This window comes from Ursus arctos, unplaced genomic scaffold (genome assembly GCF_023065955.2).
Source record: "Ursus arctos isolate Adak ecotype North America unplaced genomic scaffold, UrsArc2.0 scaffold_22, whole genome shotgun sequence".
NCBI classification, from domain to species: Eukaryota; Metazoa; Chordata; class Mammalia; order Carnivora; family Ursidae; genus Ursus; species Ursus arctos.
In genome coordinates, this window is record NW_026622897.1 from 28,283,228 (window position 1) to 28,308,860 (window position 25,633).

Here is a 25,633-nt window from a genome sequence, read left to right on the forward strand (position 1 = left end):
AAGCCATTAGACAAGAGGGTCCTCCTTGGATCTTACCTAAGATAGCCCCACCCCTATTCCTGGCTTCTGTTGAGGTGGCTGAATGGATCCATAAGTCACCCACCAGCAACCTCTGTAGCAAATGATTGTCCAGCCACATCTTCAATGTTCTCTAATCGCACTTTCTCAATTTTTACAATATAGGTAGGCTGAGAATTTTACAAATCTTCAAGTTTGGGTTCCTTTTTGCTTAACAATTCCTTCTTCAATTTATCTTTTTCTTCTTATATTTCACTATAGGGAACAAGGAGAAACCAGACCATGCCATCAACATTTTCTTCGGAATCTCCTCATTTAAATATTGGGGTCCATCAGTTGCAAGTTCTGTTTTCCACAAAATACCAGAACTCAATTCATCCAAGTTCTTTGCCATTTTATAACAAGGATCAACTTCCCCTTCCAGTTTCTGATAACATTTACTAATTTCCACCTGAGATCTCATCAGAAGCATCTTTAACTTTCATATTTCTAACAGCAATTTGTTTATGATGACATTTGTATTCTCTAAGATGATACAAGCTCTCTCTCCAGCTCTCCTCTTCTTTTTCTGAGCTCTCACTAGAATTACCTTTAATCCCATATTTCTATTAACAGTCCCTTCAAGGAAATCTAGGCTTATTTTTTACAAGCACTTCAGGATTCATCCAGCCTCTCCCCATTACCTAGTTCCAGAGCCACTTCCACATCTTTAGGTATTTGTTAACTAATAACAAATTGCCACAGTACCCCATTTCTTGGTATCAAAACCTGTTTTAGTTTCCTTGGACTGCCATAACAGAACACCATGGACTGGGTACTTAAACAACAGGCATTTATCTTCTCACAGTTTTAGAGGCTTAGACATCCAAGATTGAGGTGTCATCCGGGTTGTTTTTATCTGAGATTCTTTTCTTGGCCTGTAGATAGCCATCTTCTCCTCCTTGTATCTTCACATGGTCTTCTCTCTATGCTTGTCTATATTCAAATTTCCTCTTTTTATAAGGACACCACTCATTCTGGAGGCCCTTTTGCCAAATACAGTCACATTCCGAGGTCCTGGGAGTTGGGACCTCAATATATGAATTTTTTGGAGGGGGGGGACCCAATTTACCTGTAACAGAAGGTTACTGAGGATTCTCCCCAGTCTTCCCACAGAACATGTGGTGGGATTTGTGGAGGTAAAATCTGCATAAAGATGTAAGACCCACCACATCCATGCTAGCCCAATATGTTTTCCTAGGTGTTCTTTCCCACATCTTTAAAAAGGCAATGAGAAATGAAGATAAGAGAATAACCCACACTCAGTATAAAACTATCATTTGTATCCATTTAGGATTCACTCATATAGGGGTGTTCAGTAGTTTCTTCGCCACTTCTTTTTTTCTAAGGTTTTTTTTTTCCTTTATGGTTTCTTTTTTTTATTGAGGTACAATTGACATATAGCATTATAGTAGTTTCAGATTTATAACATAATGATTTGATATTTGTATATATCGTGGAGTCATCACTACAATAAGTCTAGTTAACATCTATCACCACACTTAATAACAATTTTTTTCTTGTGATGAGAACTTTAAAAAAAGTTTTTTTTTAAAGATTTTATTTATTTGACAGAGAGAGAGCGAGAGAAAGCACAAGAAGGGGGAGTGGCACGTAGAGGGGGAGGGAGAAGCAGGCTGCCCACTGAGCAAGGAGCCCAATGCGGTACTTGATCCCAGGACCCTGAGATCATGGCCTGAGCTGAAGGCAGACGCTCAACCAACCCACTGAGCCACCCAGGTGCCCTTGTGATGAGAACTTTTAAGACCTACTCTCAGCAATGCTCAAGTATAAATACAGTATTATTAACTATAGTCACCATTCTGTGCATTACATCCCCATGACTTATTTGTTTTATAACTAGAAGTGTGTATCTTTTGACCCCCTTTACCCATTTCACCCAACCACCCCATCTTCCCTTTTTCCCTCCTTCCCTCCATCTGGCAACCAGCCATCTGTTCTCTGTTTCTTTGAGCTTTGGTTTTTGTTGTTGGTTTTTAACTTTTTTTTTTTTTATGATTCCACATATAAGTGAGATCACATGATATTTGTCTTTCTCTGTCTGATTTATATCACTTTTTATAATGTCCTCAGGTCTACCCATGTTGTCACAAATGGCAAGATTTCATTCTTTATGGCTAAAATATTTAATTTCTCATAAGTATCACATCTTTATCCATTCGTCCATCAATGGACACTTAGTTTGTTTTTATACATTGGCTATTGTATAATGCTGTAATGAACATGGGGGTGTTTATATCTTTTTTAGTTAGTGCTTTGATTTTTTTTCAGATAAATACCCAGAGGTGGAATTACTGGATCATATTTTATTTCTATTGTTAATGTTTTGAGGAACCTCTATACTGTTTTCCATAGTGGTTCCACAGATATACATTCCCATTAACAGTGGGTTCCTTTTTCTCTACATCCTCACCAACACTTGTTCTTTCTTGTCTTTTTGATAAGAGCCATTCTTAAAGATGCGAGATGATAGATCATTGTGGTTTTGATTCACATTTCCCTGAATTATTAGTGATGTTGAGCATCTTTTCATGTACTTGTTGGCTCTCTATATTTCTTCTTTGAAAAATGTCTATTCAGATCTTCTGCCCATTTTTAAATCAGGTTACCTGTTTTTTGCAATTGAGTTGTATGAGTTCTTTATGTATTTTGGATATTAACTGGTTATCAGATATATGATTTGCAAATATTTTCTCACATTCAGTAGATTGCCATTTCATTTTGTTGATGGTTTCCTTTGCTGAACAGAAGCTCTTTAGTTTGATGTAGTCTCAGTGTTTTTTTTGCGTGATTGTTGCCTTTGCTTTTGATGTCAGATCCAAAAACCATTGCCAAAACCAACATGAAGGAGATTACTGCCTATGTTTTCTTTTAGGGATTCTATGGTTTCAGGTCTTACATTCAAGTATTTAATTTATTTTGAGTTAATCTTTATGTAAGGTATAAGATAAGGGTTCAGTTTCATTGTTTCACATGTGGCTATCCCTGTTTTCCTAACACCATTTGTTGAAGAGACTGTCCTTTCCCCATTTTATATTTTTGGCTCCTTTGTTGTAAATTAATTGACCATATATGTGTGGGTTTATTTCTGGGCTCTCAGTTCTGTTCTACATTGTTTGATTTGTGAATGTTAAAACATTCTTGCATTGCAGGGATAAATCCCACTTGTTCATGGTGAATGATTTTTTTAATGTGCTGTTGAACTCAGTTTGCTAATATTTTATTGCAGATTTTTGCATATATGTTCATCAAGTATATTGGCTTGATATTTTCTAGTCTTGCAGTATGCTTGGTCTGGTTTTGGTATCAGGGTAATCCTGGCTTTGGAAAATGAGGTTAGAAATACTCCCTCCTTCTATTTTTTGGAAGAGTTTGGAAAGGATTGGCATTAGTTCTTCTTTAAATGTTTGGCAGAATTCACCAGTTAATCCATCTGGTCCTGGACCTTTGTTTATTGGGAGGTTTTTGATTCTCTATAGTTTCACGATTCAGTCTTGGCAGGTTGTATATTTCTAGAAATTTATGTATTTCATCTTGGTTGTCCAACTTTTTGGCATATAGTTGTTCATTGCCGTCTCTTATTTTCCTTATATTGATGTGGTATCAATTGTAACATGTCCTTTTTCATTTCTGATTTTATTTATGTGAATCCTCTATCTTTTTCTTGGTAAGTTTAGCCAATTATTTGTTTATCTTTTCAAAAAAAAACCAGCTCTTAGTTTCATTGATCTTTTCTGTTGTGCTTTTAGTCTCTCATGTATTTCTACTCTGATCTTTATTATTTCCTTTCTTCTATTAACTTTGGGCTTAATTTGTTCCTTTTTTAAAATTTCCTTGTGGTATAAAGTTAGGTTGTTTATTTGAGATCTTTCTTGCTTTTTAATGTAGGCATTTAGCACACAAACTTATCTTTTAGGACAGCTTTTGCTGCATCCCTTAAATTTTGATATGTAGTTCAATTTTCATTTGCCTCAAGATTTATTGATTTCTCTTTTGATTTCTTTTTTGACCCATTGATTGTTCAGTAGCATGTTTAATCTTTATATGCTTTTGAACTTTCCAGTTTTCTTGTTTGTTTATTTTTTTTTAGATTTTATTTATTTATTTGACAGAGAGAGAGGCAGTCAGCGAGAGAGGGAACACAAGCAGGGGGAGTGGGAGAGGAAGAAGCAGGCTACCAGCGGAGGAGCCTGATGTGGGGCTCGATCCCAGGACTCCGGGATCACGCCCTGAGGTGAAGGCAGACGCTTAACGACTTGGCCACCGAGGCGCCCATCCATTTTTCTTCTTGTAATTTATTTCTGGTTTTATACTATTATAGTTGGAAGAGAGCTTGATATGATTTCAATCTTCTTATAGTTATTAAGACTTATTAAATAAATATTTACAAATGTTTTATCCTCTTGTTGGATTGACCTCTTTATATTGATCCCCTATATAATGACCTTCTTTGTCTCTTATTACAGTGTTTGTCTTAAAGTCCATTTTGTGTGATGTGAGTATAGGTATCCCAGTTTTCTTTTGGTTTCCATTTGCATGGAATATCTTTTCCATCTCTTGCTTTCAATCTATGTATGTCCTTACATGTGCAGTAAGTCTTTCGTAGGCAGCATATAGATGGGTCTTATTTTTTTTTTTAATGATTTTTTATTATATTATGTTAGTCACCATACAGTACATCCCCGGTTTCCGATGTAAGGCTCGATGATTCATTAGTTGTGTATAACACCCAGTGCACCATGCAATACGTGCCCTCCTTACTACCCATCACCGGTCTATCCCATTCCCCCACCCCCCTCCCCTCTGAGGCCCTCAGTTTGTTTCTCATAGTCCATAGTCTCTCATGTTTCATTCCCTCTTCTGATTACCCCCCCTTTCTTTATCCCTTTCTTCCCCTACCGATCATCCTAGTTCTTATGTTCCATAGATGAGAGAAATCATATGATAGTTGTCTTTCTCTGCTTGACTTATTTCACTTAGCATTATCTCCTCCAGTGCCGTCCATGTTGTAGCAAATGTTGAGAACTCGTTCTTTCTGATAGCTGAGTAATATTCCATTGTATATATGGACCACAACTTCTTAATCCAGTCATCTGTTGAAGGGCATCTCGGCTCCTTCCACGATTTAGCTATTGTGGACATTGCTGCTATGAACATTGGGGTGCATATGGCCCTTCTCTTCACTACGTCTGTATCTTTGGGGTAAACACCCAGTAGTGCAATGGCTGGATCATAGGGTAGCTCAATTTTTAACTTTTTAAGGGAACTCCACACTGTTTTCCAGAGTGGCTGTTGCATTCCCACCAACAGTGTAGGAGGGATCCCCTTTCTCCACATCCTCTCCAACAATTGTTGTCTCTTGCCTTGCCTATTTTTGCCATTCTAACTGGTGTAAGGTGGTATCTCAGTGTGGTTTTGATTTGAATTTCCTTGATGGCTAATGATTTTGAACATTTTTTCATGTGTCTGTTAGCCATTTGTATGTCTTCATTGGAAAAGTGTCTGTTCATATCTTCTGCCCATTTTTTGATTTGTTTATTTGTTTCTAGTGTATTGAGTTTGAGAAGTTCTTTGTAGATCTTGGATACCAGTCCTTTATCTGTAGTGTCATTTGCAAATATCTTCTCCCATTCCGTGGGCTGCCTCTTAGTTTTTCTGACTGTTTTCTTGGATGTGCAGAAACTTTTAATCTTGATGAAGTCCCATAAATTCATTTTATCTTTTGTTTCTCTTGCCTTTGGGGATGTGTCATGAAAAAGTTGCTTTGGCCAATGTCGTAGAGGTTGCTGCCTATGTTCTCCTCTAGAATTTTGATGGATTCCTGTCTCACATCGAGGTCTTTCATCCATTTGGAGTTTATTTTTGTGTATAGTGTGAGATAGTGGTCAAGTTTCATTCTTTTGCATGTAGCTGTCCAATTTTCCCAGCACCATTTATTGAAGAGACTGTCTTTTTCCCACCGGATGTTTTTTCCTGCTTTATCAAATATTAGTTGCCCAAAGAGCCGAGGGTCCATTTCTGGGCTCTCTATTCTGTTCCATTGGTCTATGTGTCTGTTTTTGTGCCAGTACCATGCTGTCTTTGTGATCACAGCTTTGTAGTACAGCTCGAAATCCGGCATTGTGATGCCCCCAGCTTTGTTTTTCCTTTTCAACAGTTCCTTGGAGATTTGGGGCCTTTTCTGTTTCCATACAAATTTAAGGACTATTTGTTCCAGTTCTTTGAAAAATGTCCTCGGTATTTTGATCGGGATAGCATTGAAAGTGTAGATTGCTCTGGGTAGCATGGACATTTTAACTATGTTAATTCTTCCGATCCATGAGTATGGAATATCTTTCCATCTTTTTATGTCTTCCTCAATGTCTTTCAAGAGTGATTTATGGTTTCTAGAATATACGTCCTTTACGTCTCTGGTTAAGTTAATTCCAAGGTAACGTATGGTTTTTGGTGCTATTGTAAATGGGATGGATTCCCTAATTTCTCTTTCTTTGGTCTCGTTATTCATGTATAGAAATGCAACTGATTTCTGAGCATTGATTTTGTATCCCGCCACATTACTGAATTGCTCTATAACTTCTAATAGTTTGGGAGTGGCTTCTTTTGGGTTTTCCATATAGAGTATCATGTCATCTGCGAAGAGAGACATTTTGACTTCTTTGCCGATTTGAATACATTTGATCCCTTTTTGTCGTCTGATTGCTGTTGCAAGGACTTCTAGTACTATGTTGAATAATAGTGGTGAGAGTGGGCATCCTTGTCGAGTTCCTGATCTTAAGGGAAAGGCTTCCAGCTTTTCCCCATTGAGAATAATATTTGCAGTAGGTTTTTCATAGATGGCTTTTATGAGATTGAGAAATGTACCTTCTATTCCTACACTCTGAAGGGTTTTAATCAGGAAAGGATGCTATATTTTGTCAAATGCTTTTTCGGCATCGATTGAGAGGATCATATGGTTCCTGAGTCTTTTCTTGTTGATATGATGTATCACGCTGATTGATTTGCGAATATTGAACCACGCTTGCATCCCAGGTATGAATCCCACTTGATCGTGATGGATAATCCTTTTAATGTACTGTTGGATTCTATTAGCAAGTATCTTGTTGAGGATTTTGACGTCCATATTCATTAGGGAGATCGGTCTGTAATTCTCCTTTTTGAGGGGGTCTTTGCCTGGTTTGGGGATCAAGGTAATATTGTCCTCATAGAATGAGGTTGGTAGCTTTCCTTCTGTTTCTATTTTTTGAAATAGCTTTAGGAGAATAGGTATTATTTCTTCTTTGAATGTTTGGTAGAATTCCCCAGGAAAACCGTCCGGGCCTGGAGTTTTGTTATTTGGAAGGTTGTTTATCACTGACTCAATTTCTTCATAATTAATTTTCCTGTTTAAGAAATCAATTTCTTCCGGTTTCAATCTTGGTAGTTTATAGGTTTCCAGGAAGGATTCCATCTCTTCCAGATTGCTTAGTTTATTGGCATATAGCTGTTGATAAAAATTTCTAATAATCCTTCCAATTTGGGTCTTATTTTTTTTACCCATTCCACTACTCTATGTCTTTTGACTGGAATTTTTAGTCCATTTACTTTTATTTATGTTATTTAAAAAAAATTTTTTTTAGATTTTATTTATTTAGTTTTCAGAGAGAAAAAGAGAGCACGAGTACAGGAAGCAGTAGGCAGAGAGAGAAGCAGGCTTCCCACTGAGCAGGGAGCCTGACTCGGGACTTCGTCCCAGGACCCTGGGATCATGACCTGAGCTGAAGGCAGATGCTTAACTGACTGAGCCACCCTAGCGCCCCCTCTATTTACTTTTAAAGTAATTATTGATAGTTACTCACTTATTGCCATTTTGTTCATTGTTTTCTGACTGTTTTATAATTCCTTTGTTTCTTTCTTCTTTTCTTGGTCCCTTCTTTTGTGATTTGATGATTTTCTCTAAAGGTATGCTCAGATTCCCTTCTCTTTATCTTTCATATACCTACCATATGTTTTGCTTTTTGATTACCATGAGGCTTGCATAGAGCAACTTAAATTTATAACAGTCTATTTTAAGTTGGTAACAACTTAGTTCAAACACATTCTAAAATTACATTTTTACTACCCTCCCCCACATTTTGTGTTTTTGATGTCAAAATTTATTCCTTTTTATCTTGTGTAACATTACTTTTTATCTTAAGGTAAGTTTCGACTATTGTTGATATTGCCATACCAGATTTCTTTGTTTAATATATAAATATTATATCATTTTTGTGTCATCATTTTACTTTTAATTTTACTGTAACTTTAAAAAATTTAATTTATTTAAATTCAATTAGCTAACATATAGTTCATCAGTTTCAGAGGTAGTGTTCAATAATTCATCAGTTGCATGTATATCATATCATGTGTCCTCCTTAATGCCCATCACCCAGTTCCCCCAGGCCCCCACCCACCATCCCTCCAGCAACCCTCAGTTTGTTTCCTATAGTTAAGAGTCTCTCATGGTTTTTCTCCCTCTCTGATGACTTCCCATTCAGTTTTTCCTCCCTTCACCTATGATCCTCACTGCTGTTTCTTATATTCCACATATGAGTGAAACCATATAATTGTCTTTCTCTGATTGACTTATTTCACTCAGCATAATACCCTCCAGTTCCATCCACGTTGATGTAAATGGTAAGTATTCATCCTTCCTGATGGCTCAGTAGTATTCCACTGTATATATGTACACCACATCTTCTTTATCCATTCATCTGTCAGTGGACAGTATTTATCATATTTTGCTATTTATTTCTTATATCTCAGATATTCTATTTAGGATTATTTTTCTTCAGATTGAAGTTTATCCTTTAGAAATTTCTTTAGGGGCACCTGGGTGACTCAGTTGGTTAAGTGTCTCACTTTGGCTCAGGTCATGATCTCAGGGTCCTGGAATCAAGCCCTGCATTGGGCTCCCCACTCAGTGGGGAGTCTGCTTCTCCCTCTCCCTTTCCCTCTCCCCCCCGATCTTTCAGCATATAATCTGCTGAATTTATTATTGCATTTAAGAAGTCCTCTGTCAGGCTAACTCCTCTGAAGGTGATTTTTACTCTGTTGTCTGCTAGAAAGAATTTTGTCTTTTGAGTACCTGGGTGGCTCAGTTGGTTGAGCCTCCAACTCTTGATTTTGGCCCAGGTCATAATCTCAGGGTTCTGAGATCAAGCCCCATGACGTTGGGCTCTGTGTTCAGCAGGGAATCTGCTTGCGGATTTCTCTCCCTCTCCCTTGGCCCCTACCCCCATTTGCACACATGTGCTCTCTGTCTCTAAAATAAATAAATAAATCCGAAAAAGAATTTTGTCCTTGTCTTTGGTGGTTTTTTACTTAGACTGTAATTTGTTTATGTGTGAATATATTTATTCATTATTTTTTCCAATTTGTTGAACTTCTTGGACCTGTGTATTCTCAGCTAGTATCTCTTCAAATATTGCTCCTGCCTATTGTCTCACTCCTTCCATTCTGAGATTTCAACTACAGTTATGTTAGACCTCATGTGTGCTTTATATCTGTATTAGTTGGTGTATTTTTTCTTCTTATGTTGCCTTTTGGATACCTTTTTTTCCCTGATCTATCACATTCTAATGTGTACTGATTCTCTTTTGAGCTATATCTAAGATCATCTGTTTTATCCAACATCTTTTTTTTTTTTTTTAAGTATCCAACATCTTTTTTTTGTCCTGAATGAGAAGGTGGGTCCAAATAACATACATTATCATTATTGAGATTGAAAGTCTTCTATTATATCTTTTAGTATGTTTCTTGATTCATTATTTGGTTTATTCTGTTCAGGGACACAAGTTTTGTATAGTTCCAAATTCTTTATCTGTCTTTCACCTGTCCTTTGTCCATTTCTCTCTAATCCTTTCTACTTTATGTTCATTTCCATTTAATTTTGTTTACTTTTCACTACTTTTTATGTCCCTCACAGTGTTTATTTCCTTTTTAGCTGCTTCCAGTTTTGACTTAATATTTTCTATTTTATCTCCTTTTTTTTGTTTTGTTTTATCTACAAGGTTATATTTTAGCTCCTTATGTTTTCTTTTCTTTTTTTTTTTTTTTAAAGATTTTACTTATTTATTTGACAGAGATAGAGACAGCCAGCGAGAGAGGGAACACAAGCAGGGGGAGTGGGAGAGGAAGAAGCTGGCTCATAGCGGAGGAGCCTGATGTGGGGCTCGAACCCACAACGCCGGGATCACGCCCTGAGCCGAAGGCAGATGCTTAACCGCTGTGCCACCCAGGCGCCCCTAGCTCCTTGTGTTTTCTTATCCTGTGCTCTTTGAGTACTTTTAGTTTTGTCTAGTGCTTCAATTTATAGAGGTAATTGTTTCATTGAGGTTTTTAACTTCACACCAATATTTTTGGGTCACGATTTTGCCCTGTTTCGTTGCAAGTTTTTAGTGTTTCTTCTCTTTATTATTTTTTTATTTCTCTTTTTTTAAATTTAAAAAATAGATTCTGTTCTTATTCCTTTTTTACTAATACTCTTCCTTGATTAGATAAGCTCTTATTGGCTCAAGTACTTAAGAGAAGTTCCTGTAAGTCTTTGAGTATTTGACTGCATTTCAGGGTAACAATATATCTTAATGGCACATTGTTTTTTTCAGGGATGAGTTCTTTTCTTTACCTACCTCCCTTTCCCATTCCTAACTCTCCCAGGGAGGCAGCTGAAATTGTAAGACTGATGTCAGATACTTCACAAGCAGATTTCTTTCCACTATTATTTCTTATTTGTGATTCTGCAATAATTATTTTCTTTCAAGCTTCTGATACATTGTATTATGCAAAACGTACTCTTTTTACCAGCTTGTGAACCCCATTCTGTAATTACAAATAAGAAATTGTTGATATACTATAGGGTATGCTTTTTACTTGGAAGAAATTTGTGCTGGTACTCTTTCCTAAAGTCTTCAACAAAAAGCATTTTCTTTCTACATTTGTTCAACACCTGATAGAACTTCAGGGCTTTGGCACTCTTTGTTGGTTGCTTCCTTTTCTATGCAGAAGATTTTTATCTTGATGATGTCCCAATAGTTCATTTTTGCTTTCGTTTCCCTTGCCTCTGGCAATGTGTCTAGTAAGAAGTTGCTACAGCCGAGATCAAAGAGGGCCTGTGTTCTCTAGGATTTTGATGATTTCCTGCCTCACAGCTAGGTCTTTCATCTATTTTGAATTTATTTTTGTGTATGGTGTAAGACAGTTTTCCACTTTCATTCTTATGCATGTGCCTGTCCAGTTTTCCCAACACCATCTGTTGAAGAGCCTATCTTTTTTCCATTGGATATCCTTTCCTGCTTTGTCGAAGATTAGTTGACCATGCAGTTGTGGGTCCATTTCTGGGTTTTCTCTTCTGTTCCATTGATCTATGTGTCTGTTTTTGTGCCAGCACAATACTGTCTTGATGCTTACAGCTTTGTAATGTAGCTTGTAGTCTGGAATGGTGATGCCTCCTGCTTTACTTTTCTTTTTCAGGATTACTTTGGCTCTTCAGGGTCATTTGTAGTTCCATACAAATCTTAGGATTGTTTGTTCTAGCTCTGTGAAAAATGCTGGTGGTATTTGGATAGGGATTGCATTGAATATATAGATTGCTTTGGGTAGTATAGATATTTCAACAATGTTTATTCTTCCACTCCATGAGCATGGAATGTTTTTTCATTTCTTTGTGTCCTTTTCAATTTCTTTCACATGTGTTCTGTAGTTTTCAGAGTACAGATCTTTTACCTGTTTGGTTAGGTTTATTCCTGGGTATGTTTTGGTTTTGGTGCAATTATTAATAGGATTTATTCTTTAGTAGTTTTTTCTGCTGCTTCATTATTGGCAAATAGAAATGCAACAGATTTCTGTATGTTGATTTTATACCCTGTGACTTTGCTGAATTCATGTATCAGTTCTAACAATTTTTCGGTGGAGTCTTTTGGGTTTTCTACATAGACTATCATGTCATCTGCAAATAGTGAAAGTTTGACTTCTTCCTTGCTGATTTGGATGCCTTTTATTTCTTTTTGTTGTCTGATTGCTGAGGCTAAGACTTCCAGTACTGTGTTAAATAGTAATGGTGAGGATGGACATCCCTGTCTTATTCCTGACCATAGAGGAAAAGCTCTCAGTTTTTCCCCATTGGGATGATATTAGCTGTGGGTCTTTGGTATATGTGAGCTTCAGTATCTGTGTCAGGAATTGCTGTCAGCTCCTGGTTTATCCAAAGCCAATTATTTTAAAGCCAGCCTCACGTATGACAAGGTTGGAATCATGGTGCTATCCAGATACAGCAGTGAGGCATATAAAGTATAAAGCGTATGGAGAACATGAATGTTTAGGAGAGGTGGAGAAACCAAAGCTATGAGTGATGGTAAAGGTGTGATGGGTGATGGGAAAGGAGGGAGAGCGAAGCACTGAATTTTGAAAAAGTGACGGGCATGAGTTCCTTAAATTCTTATCTGTTGTACTTAGCTTTTCTGATGTTCTTTTTACATTTTCTCAGACTTGATATTTGATTTGGTTTGTTTCTAGAGAAATAAGCCCATTATGGTCATGGAATACTGGGTCGGCTGGTTTGACACGTGGGGAGGTAAACACATGGTTAATAATGCTGAGGGTAAGTGTTTTGCAATGTTTGACCCCAAGTAGAGGTGGTCTTGAGTCATGGATCATTCATGCATTTCTTTGCTAATTAATTAGCTCATTCAGCCATAACTATTCATTCAACACTTATATGTACAAGGACTTGGCTAGTCTTGAGGGTGCACTGATGAATAAAAATGACCTGGTTCCTACCCCCAGGGAGCTTTATTTAGTAGAGTTGACGGATAATCAAGAAGTAAATCAAGGGTTCCACATCTGACCAGTGCTTTGAAGCAAACAAACAGGTGCAGTGATGGAAAAGACAGGAACAGGCCTGAAGAGGTAAGGCAAGGTGGTTATGGAAGGGTCTTGGAAAGGCAACATCTCTGAAGAAGGGGATGCATTTGCTAAAAGTCTTTATCTCTGGTAAACGCACAGGCCATTGCTATGGCGTTGTCAGCTAAGTGGTAGTCATTGTCAGGAAACAGCATGCAATGATGGTTGAAAGCATGGATCCTGCAGCCAAGGAGATAGGGATTTCAGTCTCAGCTCTGCCAGTCTGCATGACTAGCTGCATGAGTCAAGGCAGCTTTGCTTGTCTGCTAAGTCTCAGTGTCCTCACCGAGAACAGGAATTACCATGTAACCTACTTCATAGGGTTCTTGTGAGGATTAAATGCGGTAAACGACTCAGAATAGTGCCTGGCAGATGTTGACTTAATAAAAGTATTTTGCTACTAAAGATATTTTGCTGTCGATATTATGAAAACAAGCTCACTTGTACCAGAAGTAAAGCAAACCAATGAAAAATACCAGGTAACCAAGGAAAGCCTGCTTGGACTGAAACAAAGCAAAACAAAACCCACCATCAACGAACAAGTTTTTTGATCGCTTTCGTGTCAGGCACTATGCTATGTTTCTTACCTATATTCTTTCATCAGTTCTATGAGGGAGTAGGAATTAGGACTTTCACTTAACAGATAAAGAAACAGAGGCTCTGAGAGAAAAATAGGCTGTTCAAGTTAATGCAAGTAGTAAAGAGCACAGCCAGAATTGAATCCCATACCTAACTCCCTTTTAACCAACTTCCTATGATGGCCAGTGGAAAGTTGATCATACCTGTTAAAATCATGGTGAAAAAATAAGAGTTTCTGTGGCTAAAGATTGGGAACAGCTGCTTGTGGACTATTGCAGTGGTTATATATTACCCTAGAAGGGAGTAATGAGATTATACTAATTATTTGTACAATTTCAAAAAATTTTATGAACATTAGATATTTAAGTGACATAAGGGTTCTTAGGCTATTATTTAATAGATATAACGTGGAGCCAAATTATGTCCATACCCTGGGGAAAATAATTTTTAAAAAGGCTTTTTGTATTGACAAGACTTGGTTTCCAGGAATAGTTTTGGCCAATTCCACCTATTTTCTGGTTAGAATCTTAGTGGAGGTTGAAACACAAAATAATTAAGTTGATCATGGGGTGGGGTTGAGAATAAGATTTCACCAGAGACTTCTGACTTAATTTTTAATTTTCCCTGTGTTCTTGTCTTTCTCCTCTACAGATGTTGAGGAAACTGTGTCCAAATTTATCACATCTGAGATCTCCTTCAATGTATATATGTTCCACGGTGGAACCAACTTTGGTTTCATGAATGGGGCCACATATTTTGGGATACACAGAGCTGTTGTCACTAGCTATGGCAAGTGCTTGCTGTATGGTCACCTCCCAGCATAAGGGGTACTGGAGCTTTACAGAGGAGGCTCCAAAACCATGTACTGAGCATCAGTGAATTCTTGACATAATCTATGCTGAGCATTCAGGATATTCCTATCTATTTTCCTTTCTTCTGTGATGTTCAGAATGCCCCCAGCAGGCTGTCATTGCAGTAGATGGGGGGCCTCAGACCTAGAGCCCTGCTGCACTCATCATATATACTGACCCTTTGGCTGGAACCTTCTAAGACACACAGAATACAAATGGTGATTGCTGTGTGGGCACTGATAGGCACACCTGGGCAATCCAGATTGAGGGAAGAAAAGGGTGTCCATTAGAAAGTAAAACAAGAATGAGTCCAGTGTCTTGGCAGCCTCAGATTCCCAGGAAGCGTTGTGAAAAGTGTTCCCAGAGTGGCATAACCCCCCTCCCCCCCACCACACACACACACACACACACACACACACACACACACACACACACACACTAGCCTGGGATGGACTGGTCCAGGAGGTGGGGAAGGTGTGTCTTCTATCTCCTTCTGGTATCCCTGGCCCATCTCGTGCCAGCAGTGCTGAAATAGGGTCTGTTGTGGATGATTGGCTGGCCAGTGACAACACTCTGGTGTCTTGCAGACTATGACGCCCTGCTGACAGAGTCCGGGGATTACACCAAAAAATACTTCAAGCTTCGGAGACTCTTTAGATCTGTCTTAGGTACTCAGCAATCATTTTAATGTGAGGGATGGCTGTCCTCATTAGTGGAAGGGCGAGGGAAGGGAAGGCTCCCCCATGGGCAGAAGCTTGGAGCCTTAAGGGCAAGGGCAACCTTAAGTTCAAATCCCGGTTTTCCCACTTAAAAGATGAATGGCTTTGCATGAGTGTTTCAAGCCCCCGAAGCCTGTTTCTTCACTGAAATATGAAGACAATGATATTCATCTCCTATAATGACTGTGAAGATTAAGTAAGTTACTGATTGTAGAGCTCTTAGTATGATGGCATGGTACCCTCACATACAATAGCAAAAGCCATCCTATTTAGTTTTATTTATTTAAATAAAGTTAATAATCTACTATGTGCTAGAAAGTGAGCACTGGCATTGCCAGAAGGCACAAGTCAGAGTTCTTGCCCCTGAGAGCCCTCAGTCCATATGACCACCATTATTTTATAGAGGTCTATAGCTATCAAAAGCATACAAAACTTGTTCCAATTTAGTAATTTCCAGTTTCTCATCACTCTTGGAGAAGTATACACATATGCTAGGATAGGACCCATTTCTCTTGTTGGTTCTGGGATATGAGAGTTCACGGGTAGAGATGGGGAAATTTGGAGAAGGCAGTAGTTATTTCAGGCACTTCTTGCCCCATGGCTTATTTTCATTTCAGCAATGCCCCTGCCCCCTTTACCCAAGCTCACTCCCAAGGCTAAGTATCCTTCTGTGAAACCATCCCTTTACTTGCCACTGTGGGATGTCCTACAGTACTTAAATGAGGTGAGTACTATCTGGCACTGGAATGGGGGGTTGGCTTTTGGGGCATGGGGGAGAGGCTTTAGACCACAGAGTAGAGATTCCTTCAAGGACTTTTTATTGTGAAGGGTGAAAATAAATCTTTTAGATTTTGTCCAAATTTAGAACTATGGGGTAAGAACCACAAACTTTTTCTCTGGATAGACTGTAAAGGGGTTTGAACTTGAAGAATGAGTGGGGGTGGGGAAAGCAGGATATTAGAGGATCCTGTTTCCCAGCTCAGATGACCATCTGGTAGATGCTCGTAGGTGGGACTGCATGATCCATATGGGAAAGACTGAGAGCCAGGAACCCATAAAACTGAGCTTCTGACTCTTCTTCACCATCAAATAAGCCAAGTCACTGAACTTTTATGTGTCTGTACTCTCCCTTTAAAATTAGACTACCTGTCCTATTTTGAAAAAAAGGTGAAAATTGTTTGAAATTGTTAACTCTTGAATTCATATTAGTTTCACCTCTGCTGTCACTGTTTTAGATAAATATAGTTATTGGCACATTGTAGATGCTAACTAAGTGTTTGTGTTAGTGCATAATTCTTGTTCGACTTCAGTTGTGTTAAAATAAAATTTATTCACTCCATTAATTCTCATGATTATAGCAATTGTTCCCTCTGTGATGCTCCTACTATCCCCTGAGTTTCCTGGTCAGTGGAGATGATGCAAATCATCATAGAGCACTGGTTTTAGTATTTCTTATCCAAAGAACTGTTGGGGACCATTAGGAGGTACAACAAAAAATGACAAGGATCCCAACTTCTCATTACCCTGGCTCCTGTTTCTGCCATGTCTCTCTCTCATAGCCAGTTATATCTAATAGACCAGTCAACATGGAGAACCTCCCTATAAACAGTGGGAATGGCCAGTCCTTTGGATTCGTGCTTTATGAGACTTCCATCTGCTCTGGAGGTTCTCTCTGTGCCACTGTTCAAGATACAGCACAGGTAGGTGTCAACAGGCTGTCTATGGGGGTAAGCAGAACCTGACTCTGTTATTGGGGAGTGTAGTCACTGGTCAGTTTTACTATTAGGTGGTATTTTCAAACACCTACTCTTTGTGAGGCATTGGGAATATAAAGTCAAACCAAAGAGACTTGTTTTTGGCTTTATCACAGCTTAAGCCTATGAAGTCCTTCCTGTTCATCTTCTAGCCATCTGTGATCACCAAGGCTAGTCTCTTCCTTCAAAATGACCTGCTTCCTAATCCAGAGCCTCTCTTCTTCCTTTGGGTGGGCCTGTAGGCTGATGCTGGCTCTTCTTTTGCAGGTGTTTTTGAACGAGATAAGTATAGGACTTCTGGATGATCATACTGAGAATTTGAATATTCCTGAAATCATGGTATGTGATTCAAGAGTCTGGGTGCTGCCCTAGACCTTTGACTCAAATGCAAGCATAGCCTGGTCCTGAGATGGACTACCTCCTTTCTCTGCCACTGCCCTTTGGTATTGCTTCTCACCTGCAGTTCTATCAAGTGCTTAGGGCTAAAGTGTCACAGCATCTCCCAGGCCCACCTGTAGCAGAGCTGCAGCATACATGCTTCGGTGCAAATGGAATTTCACCATTAGGCCCTGAGTCAATCATCAGCCCTTGGTTGGGTCTCTGATCAAAGGCACACAGCTAAGTCTCTCTGCCTTTCCTAAGGCAGACCAGCAGATAAAAGGGAAGATTGAGTTTGGAACAAGAACACAAAGGGTCCTCACGAGAGAAGAGGACTGCTGTGCTCTGGAGCCCCCTTTTCTCCCATTTGCTTATCTTTCCATCTGGGACTCAGAGAGAAGAATGGCTTCTAGACTAAAAACTCTGTGAGGCCATGTAGTCTCTTTGAACTGGTCTATCTCAAGCAGGAATGCCAACTTCCTTCTTCCTTTTTCTTTTTTTTTTTAGGAATGTCAACTTTTAAGGATCCTGGTAGAGAATCGAGGACGAGTCAATTTTTCATGGAAAATTCAAGATCAGCGGAAAGGTGGGAAAGAGGCTGTAATCTCTCTTTGTGGTTACTTGGATCCTAAGATTAAGGCAATGTTGCAGTTGGGAGGAGAAAACAATCCCCTTGAGCAGCGAGATGCCTGGGTCCCAGGACCAAAGACTCCCTCTCCCTTGTCCTGCCTTCTCCAGGTCTCCTGGGTAGAAGAGCAGAACAGTTAGATTGGGCCCTGGCCTATTGTAGAGCAGGGCCCAGTCTCCCATTGGGAATTTCAAAGAAAGTTCTGATACTAAGTGGGAAGCTTTCTTGGTAATATGGAACCATACCACAGGAAACTTTGGTCATAGCAGGTCAGACAAGTGTTTGCCCTCCTGGCTGATTCCTTGTCACAGGCATATATAGTCTGCATTTCTTTATCCCAGACACTGGAGAATGTCCAGTCCCTGTCCATATTTTTTCCTGCCTTCACCTGCAGGATTAACTGGATCAGTTGCCATCAATGATGTTCCTCTGAATGGTTTTGCTATCTATTCTCTGGAAATGACAATGAGCTTCTTTGAAAGGTATGTTCCTCCTTATGCCTAAACACTTGAAGGGATCAGGGGGCTCATAGATGTCAGACTCTTCACTTTGCGGATGAAGAGCTAAGATTCAGAGAACTGAAGTGATTTACCCAGGATTATAGAGTGCTTTGGGGTCAGGACTAGAACCCCAGAACAAGTCTCCTGACTCCTGATTTTAATGCTTCTAGTCTAATACATCTCCCTGGATCAGAATCCTAGTCCCCGGGTGGGGAAATCCAGGGTCAGTGTTGGCACTAGAGTGGGGAAGTGGTCTTTTCTCTTCTTCAAGGCTCTGCTCTTCCTCCAGGCTCCGCTCTGCCACCTGGAGGCCTGTCCCAAAGCGGTATTTGGGCCCTGCCTTCTACCTTGGTACCTTAAATGTTGACTCTTCACCCAAGGACACCTTCCTGAGTCTACCGGTAGGTGAGCTGCCCTCATCTGTTCTGGTGTCCCAACCACCTCTTCTTTTCAAAAGAGTCTTAAAGCAAAACCATAGTGTTCCTGGTGGGAATGCTGCCCCATTTTCCTTGTTTTTCTTTTCCTCATTTCTAACAAGACTTCCAACATTTCTCAATCTTCTTGATGTATCATTATTTAAAAAATAATAAGTCAAAACACAGTGGAAAACCTGAAATAATAAGATAGAGCAAATGATGGAATTTCTCCTTCCAAATTCCTTTCTACTTTTCAGAACTAAACACTACCTATGGCACTGGACCAAAGTGGGCTGCTCCTTGGTGAGTTATAGACAGACTACATGAAATGGAGTTGCCTCACCAGTCGTTTATTTATACAAACAGGAGATTGTGGGGCATAATTTCTAAAGTCCTGTCTCCCTGAAGATGGGAAAGCAGACCTTTTTATTGGGGTTTGGGATAAATATTCAGAAGGGGATTTTAACATCATCATGAGACTGAGGTCACTTCTGGCACTTTCTGGTTCATCTGCACAGGTGTGGCCCTCAAATGTTTCTTTTTCTATTCTAGCAGTCCATTAGTTTCTTTCTAAAAGGTAAAATTGACAACTAGGCAGAAGCCTCTACTAGAGTTTAGTTCCTAAAAGATAACATTGACAGGCAGAAGCTTCTACTAGAAATTTCCTGAAATCAGGGGGTTAGGCTGGTGACACCAACAGTTTGTGGGATTTCATATATAACTTTGCCTAAACATATACACAATTACTTTTTACACTAATGGGTTCATTCCCTAAATTATATGCTGCAACTTGCTTTTTAAAAATACTATACCTTGTATAACTTTTTATGTATAAACACATATAGTGACATAAATGCACATAATAAATGCACAGTTCAATAAATTATCACAAAGTGAACACCATGTACTTCTTTTGAGATGAAAAAAATAAAATTTTGTCAGCATCTCTCCCAATCACCATTTTCCCTTGTCCCTAAACGTGAACCATTATCTTGACTTCTAATACTCCAATTCAGTGCTTCCCTTTTTACTTCATGTAAATTGAATTGCAGACCATGCCTTCTTTTTTTGTGTGGCTACTTTTTTGCTAAGCTTCAACCATTAAGTGGTGGTGTGGTGATTTATTCATTTTCAATATTGTATGGGGTTCCATTTCATAAAATACCATACTTTATTTAACCATTCTACTGTTGATAGACATTTGTATTATTTCCAGTGTTTGGCTATTATAAATATTAAGACTTCTTTTGTGTTTATGTTTGTGACTGAGACATCTTTGTCATGTTTTGGTACCAAGTTTTACGACCCCCGTAAATGATTTGGGAATTAGAGTCTGTGTAAGCCTGGTATTACTTCTTACATGTTTGGTAGATTTCACTAGTGGAGCCATTTAGGGCCGATATTTTCTTGGTGAGAGAGTTTGTAAGTGTGGATTAAATTCCTCCAAGATTAACGTATTAGTCAGATTTTGTTTCTTTAAAAGTTCGTTTTCATAAAATTTATTTTTCTGGGAATTTTTTCATTTCCTCTGAATTTTCAATGTATTATGTTTACATCGTTCATTTTTAATGTCTAGATCATCTGTAGTGATGTCTCTTTTTGTCTTGATAAGTTTCATCAGAACATTACCAAGTTATTAATTTTCAAAGAATCAATGGTTGGCTGTAACTTTTACCATACTATATTGTTCTTTTCTGTTTCATTTCTGCCATTTTCTTTATTATTATTATTATTATTTGTTGTCGTTGTTGTTCTTTTGTGAAATCCTGCACTATCTTTGCAAATTTTTTATAGATCTGAAGCTATTTTAAAATAAAAATATATTAAATATTTCAATGTGTTTCTAATACATATTATATTAATTGTTCAACTTTTTTAAAAAAGATTTTATTTATTTATTTGAGAGAGAGAGATAGACCACGAGTGGGGAGGAGGGGCAGAGGGGAGGGAGACAGAAAAGCAGACTCTGCTGATCAGGGAGCCCGACACAGGACTCAATCCCAGGACCCCAAGATCATAACCTGAGCCGAATGCAGATGCTTAACTGACTGAGTCACCCGTGTGCCCCACAACTTTTAAATACTAATAATTTCCCCTATCACCTAGTCCCGTTATTTTGCATTTTAAAGTTTTTTATTCAAGTTTAATTAACATCCAGTGTTATAATAGTTTCACGTGTACAATATAGTGATTCAGCAATTATATAATTTCTTGGTGCTCATCACGATAAGAGTACTCACAATCTCCTTTATTTATTTCACCCATCCCTCCACCCACCTCCCCTCTGGCAACCACTAGCTTGTTCTCTGTATGTAAGAATCTGTTTTTTCACTTGTCTCTTTTTTCATTTGTTCATTTGTTTTGTTTCTTGAATTCCACATATGAGTAAAATCATACGGTATTTGTCTTTCTCTGTCTGACTTATTTCACATAGCATTATACCCTGTAGGTCCATCCATATTGTTGCAAATGGCAAGATTTCACTATTTTTTGTGGCTGAGTAATATTCTATCGTCTCTCTCTCTATATATATACACACACCCCACATCTTCTTTATCCATTCATCTCTCCATGGACACTTGCGTTGCTTCCAAATTTGCTAATGTAAATAATGCTGTAATAAACATAGAGGTACACATATCTTTTTTAATTAATGTTTTTGTTTTCTTTGGGTAAATACCAGTAGTAGAATTATTGGATCATATGGTAATCTTATTTTAAATTTTTTGAGGAACCTCATTACTATTTTCCACAGTAGCTGTGCCAGTTTGCATTCCCACCAACAGTGCACGAGGGTTCCATTTTCTCCACATCCTTGCCAACTTGGTATATCTTGTTTGTTTATTTATTTATTTGATACTAGCCATTCTGAAGGTGTGAAGTATTTTATTTATTCTACTTTTTATCTTAGGAGTTATCTTCTTTCTTTTTATAATTTCTTGAGATGGGTGCTTAGATAACTGACTTTTAGTCTTTATTCTTTTTTAACATATAAATTTAGGTGATTTTTCATTTAAGTATGAATTTGGTTGTATCCCATAAGTTTCAAATTTATTGAGGTGAAATTTACAATAACATAAAATTAATAATTTTAAAGTGAACAATCCAGAGGCATTTGGTACATTTACAATGAATACAACTCTTTTTTCTATTTAGTTCCAAAACAGTTTTATAACTCTAACAGGAAACCCTGTACCCATTAAGCACTTACTTCCCTCATCTTCCCCTTCCCTCAGCCCCTGACAAACAATGATTTTCTCCCTGTGTCTATGGAATTACCTATTTTGGATATATACCCCATAAGTTTTTATATGTTTTATTTTCACCACCAATCAATTCACATATGTTCTAATTTTCCTCATGATTTTTGCTTTGGCCTCTGCATTGTTTAAAAGTGTACATGTTTCTTAATTTCCAAATATTTGGATATGTTATAGTAATTTTTTTTGTTATCAATTTCTTGTTTAACTGCACTGTGGTCTGAGAACTTCAAAATATAACACTTATTTAGTCCAATATAGGGTCAAAGTTATAAAGATTATTATGTATACTTGAAAGAATAGGTATATTCTACATGTATTAAATCAATATTCTATATATGTCAATTAGTTCAACTTTGTTAATTGCCTTATTTTGAGTGTTTTATGTTTTTATTGATTCCTATTTGCTTTATCTATTAGCTATTGAAACATTGTTTGAAAATTTTCTATTATGGTTATGAATTTTATTTCTCCTGTTATTTCATCAAGTTTGCTTATATATTCTGAATCTATACTTTTAGCTTTTCTATATATCATTATCACTCAGAGTAGATTAAGAATTTTATTATCAGGAGATGTTCCTCTTTATCTCTAGTAGTGCTTCTTGCCTTAATGTCTAAGTTTTCTTGTATTAATAGAGCTATAGTAACTACCTTTTGCTTAAGATTTATCTATTTTTATCATTTTCTGTTATTCTTTTATTTTTGTAATTCCTTTATATTTTAGATGGTTTTCTTATAAATATCATATAACTACTTTATTTAATGTCCAGCAATCTTTGTTTTTTAACTGGAGCATTTCAGAGACTCCACTTTTATATGTTAGAACCATTTTGTTATATCTCCTTTTGTCTTTTCCTGTCTTGTGTGTTTCTCATTCTTCTTTTCTCTGAGCTTGATTTTGAAACTTTCTTTCTTATTATTCAGTTTACTAATTCTATATTTAGGTATATTCTCTATTTAGCTATATCTAATCTGCTATTCGAAACATCTGTTAAATTCTTAATTTTAAGTATTACATTTTTTAATTTTAGAACTTTCATTCTATAACTTTAGACTTTTTTATAGTTTCCATTTCTCTGTCAAAATTGTAGCTCTTGTCTTTGATCCCTATGAGCATATTAATTTAATAGGCATAATTCTTTTAAAGCCTGGGTCTTATAAATCCATTATCTGCATCACCTGTGCATCTATTTTTATTGTCTGTTGTTCCTTGTAGGTTCTTTTTTTAAATTATGTTGTCTTCCTTGCCCCCATCTGCTTGATTTTTTTGAGTTCCAGAAATCATATATGAAAAATGCTAGAAATAACTTAAAGCCTAAGATGATGTCAGAGAATTTACATCCACACCTGGAGTTCATTAGCTGCACTAGTAATCACCTTACTACAATTATGAGGACAGAAATAATTTGAATCAAGACTCTCATACAATTGCCAGACTATTTCTAGTTCACTCTTCTCCTTGGGTATAGGCCCTCAGGATCACAATCCAGAATGTACATTATTTAATAAGGTTCCTTGGTATCCAATTTTTGTTTCCTAAACTTGTGAGGCAATAAAAGGTTCTGCTCAGCTTCTCAGCCACCGCTTCCTGAATAAGCAGATGGCTCTATTGGAAAAACTGTCTCAATGTCTTCTTGTCTTTCAGGTTGCTTTGCCTAGATCTTGGTCCTGTCACTCATTATTGTATTGCAAGCAGATTGTTAAAAATGTATAGCTTTTTTTTTTTTAAAGATTTTATTTATTTATTTGACAGAGATAGAGACAGCCAGTGAGAGAGGGAACACAAGCAGGGGGAGTGGGAGAGGAAGAAGCAGGCTCATAGCGGAGGAGCCTGATGTGGGGCTCGATCCCACAACGCCAGGATCACGCCCTGAGCCGAAGGCAGATGCTTAACCGCTGTGCCACCCAGGCGCCCCAAAAATGTATAGCTTTTATAACTGTTCTTAGCATTAGCATTCATCTTTATTACCTAATACTTATCTCTGGAAACAGAGCAACTGCTTTTTAAAAAACCATAGCATTACATATCATGGGTCAGGAGCAGCAATAGCATTAGCATTAAAGTTTTGGTTCATGTTTTTCTCTGTCATCTCTAGACCAGCTACAGCTTAGTAGAGTTTCTAGAATATCCCGTTCTAAACTCACTGCCACTTTCAGTGCCACAAAGCATTGAGTCTCGCTCTCACTCCCAAAAGTGCCTTAGGTTTTGCCTTGCCATTGTGAATCAGTTCCTATGTCTCAAGACTCCATTCCTTCCAGACCTGGAATTCTGGATTTGCGTTCGTCAATGGACGTAACCTTGGGCGATATTCAATTATTGGACCTCAGAAAACACTTTACCTTCCTGGTGCTTGGCTTCGTCCAGAAGACAATGAGGTGAGTCACCCCTACCCCTGCTTTTATGTTTCATAAACATTGAGATCTGCCTTCATCCCCAGAATGCAATTCAGTGTCTTTCTCATCCTGTACTGAATAGGCTTACCCTTTCTTACTGTCAACCTTTCTTTTCTCCCTAGATCATCCTGTTTGAGAAAAAGAAGAGTGGTTCATACATCCGAACTACAAATGAACCCATGCTGTAAGACTGTGTTATAACACATTTCTAGGATTGTTAATCTACAAGCATTTGTTTTAGTAGAAAGATTTATGTTGAGAATATCAGTGTTGCTTACAATAGCAAAAATGTAAAATTAACCTAAAAAATAAAAAGGAAATTGTTATGAATATTATAGTATATCCATGTGATGCCGATTTGTAGGCTTTAAAAAGTCTTCAAAATCTTTAATGACTGATGTGCCTTGTTAAATCCTTAGCGTAATCTTATTCTCTAATTAAATGTGCCTTTAGGCAGATATGAATAAAATAATAACAAATTTTATTTCTGACTCTTCATACTCATTTGGAAGGAAGAAAAGAGTCTCTGGCTTAAGAGAGAGTAAGGATTACTGCTTTCTCTATGCCAGAGAAAGTACCATGTATGCTGATTGGCAAATTCCTGGTGTGTGTGTGTGTGTGTGTGTGTGTGTGTAGGAGGGGGGAATACAAGGTGCCATGAACAATGTCTTCGGGCATTTCCCTACAGCCTGTGTTTCTCCAAGGTGACCTTGTGGGTCATATGCAATCAGAGAAGGTATAGCAATTTGGTTGCTTGTTTCTGACAGGTATGACAGCAAAGTCTGGCATGGAGCACTCTGTGTCTTATTATTCCTCAGCCATCTGGATACAGTCAAGGCTCTTAATGATAGTGGACAAGTATTAGTCAAACGAATTTCTTCAAATGACACCACTGGAAATGAATCAAATTTTTATAATAAAATTATAGCACTTGACCTAAATTTGAACCATTGCAGTATAACAAAATCTTATCACCTAGTTAGATATGGTGCCTAGGAGCTTCAACAAACTTAGCAAACAATCTGGTGTTGAAAGGGAAGAAGGAACCTTCCTGCTTGGGATGAGACTAAGGAGTCAGATGATCTTCTCTCCCATTAGTCTGAATGGCTCACTGAAGGAGAATTGTATCATGCATCCACACAGTTTCTACATAAAACTT

The 25,633-nt window shown here is 37.8% G+C and overlaps 1 protein-coding gene across 1 annotated transcript in view; it reads left to right on the forward strand.

Annotated features, from left to right (window-relative positions):
* The window catches only part of LOC113260169 (beta-galactosidase-1-like protein 3), a 55,265-nt gene extending 30,443 nt beyond the window's left edge, over nucleotides 1-24,822 (forward strand). The window contains exons 10-20 of the mRNA XM_057316724.1: nucleotides 12,607-12,691; nucleotides 14,224-14,361; nucleotides 15,011-15,091; nucleotides 15,760-15,866; nucleotides 16,702-16,842; nucleotides 17,164-17,235; nucleotides 17,782-17,860; nucleotides 18,297-18,384; nucleotides 18,692-18,803; nucleotides 24,340-24,456; nucleotides 24,597-24,822. Coding sequence (XP_057172707.1) covers nucleotides 12,607-12,691; nucleotides 14,224-14,361; nucleotides 15,011-15,091; nucleotides 15,760-15,866; nucleotides 16,702-16,842; nucleotides 17,164-17,235; nucleotides 17,782-17,860; nucleotides 18,297-18,384; nucleotides 18,692-18,803; nucleotides 24,340-24,456; nucleotides 24,597-24,662 — 1,086 coding nt within the window. The 3' untranslated portion in view covers nucleotides 24,663-24,822. The remainder of the gene's footprint in view (nucleotides 1-12,606; nucleotides 12,692-14,223; nucleotides 14,362-15,010; nucleotides 15,092-15,759; nucleotides 15,867-16,701; nucleotides 16,843-17,163; nucleotides 17,236-17,781; nucleotides 17,861-18,296; nucleotides 18,385-18,691; nucleotides 18,804-24,339; nucleotides 24,457-24,596) is intronic.
* Nucleotides 24,823-25,633: the final 811 nt, after the last annotated feature.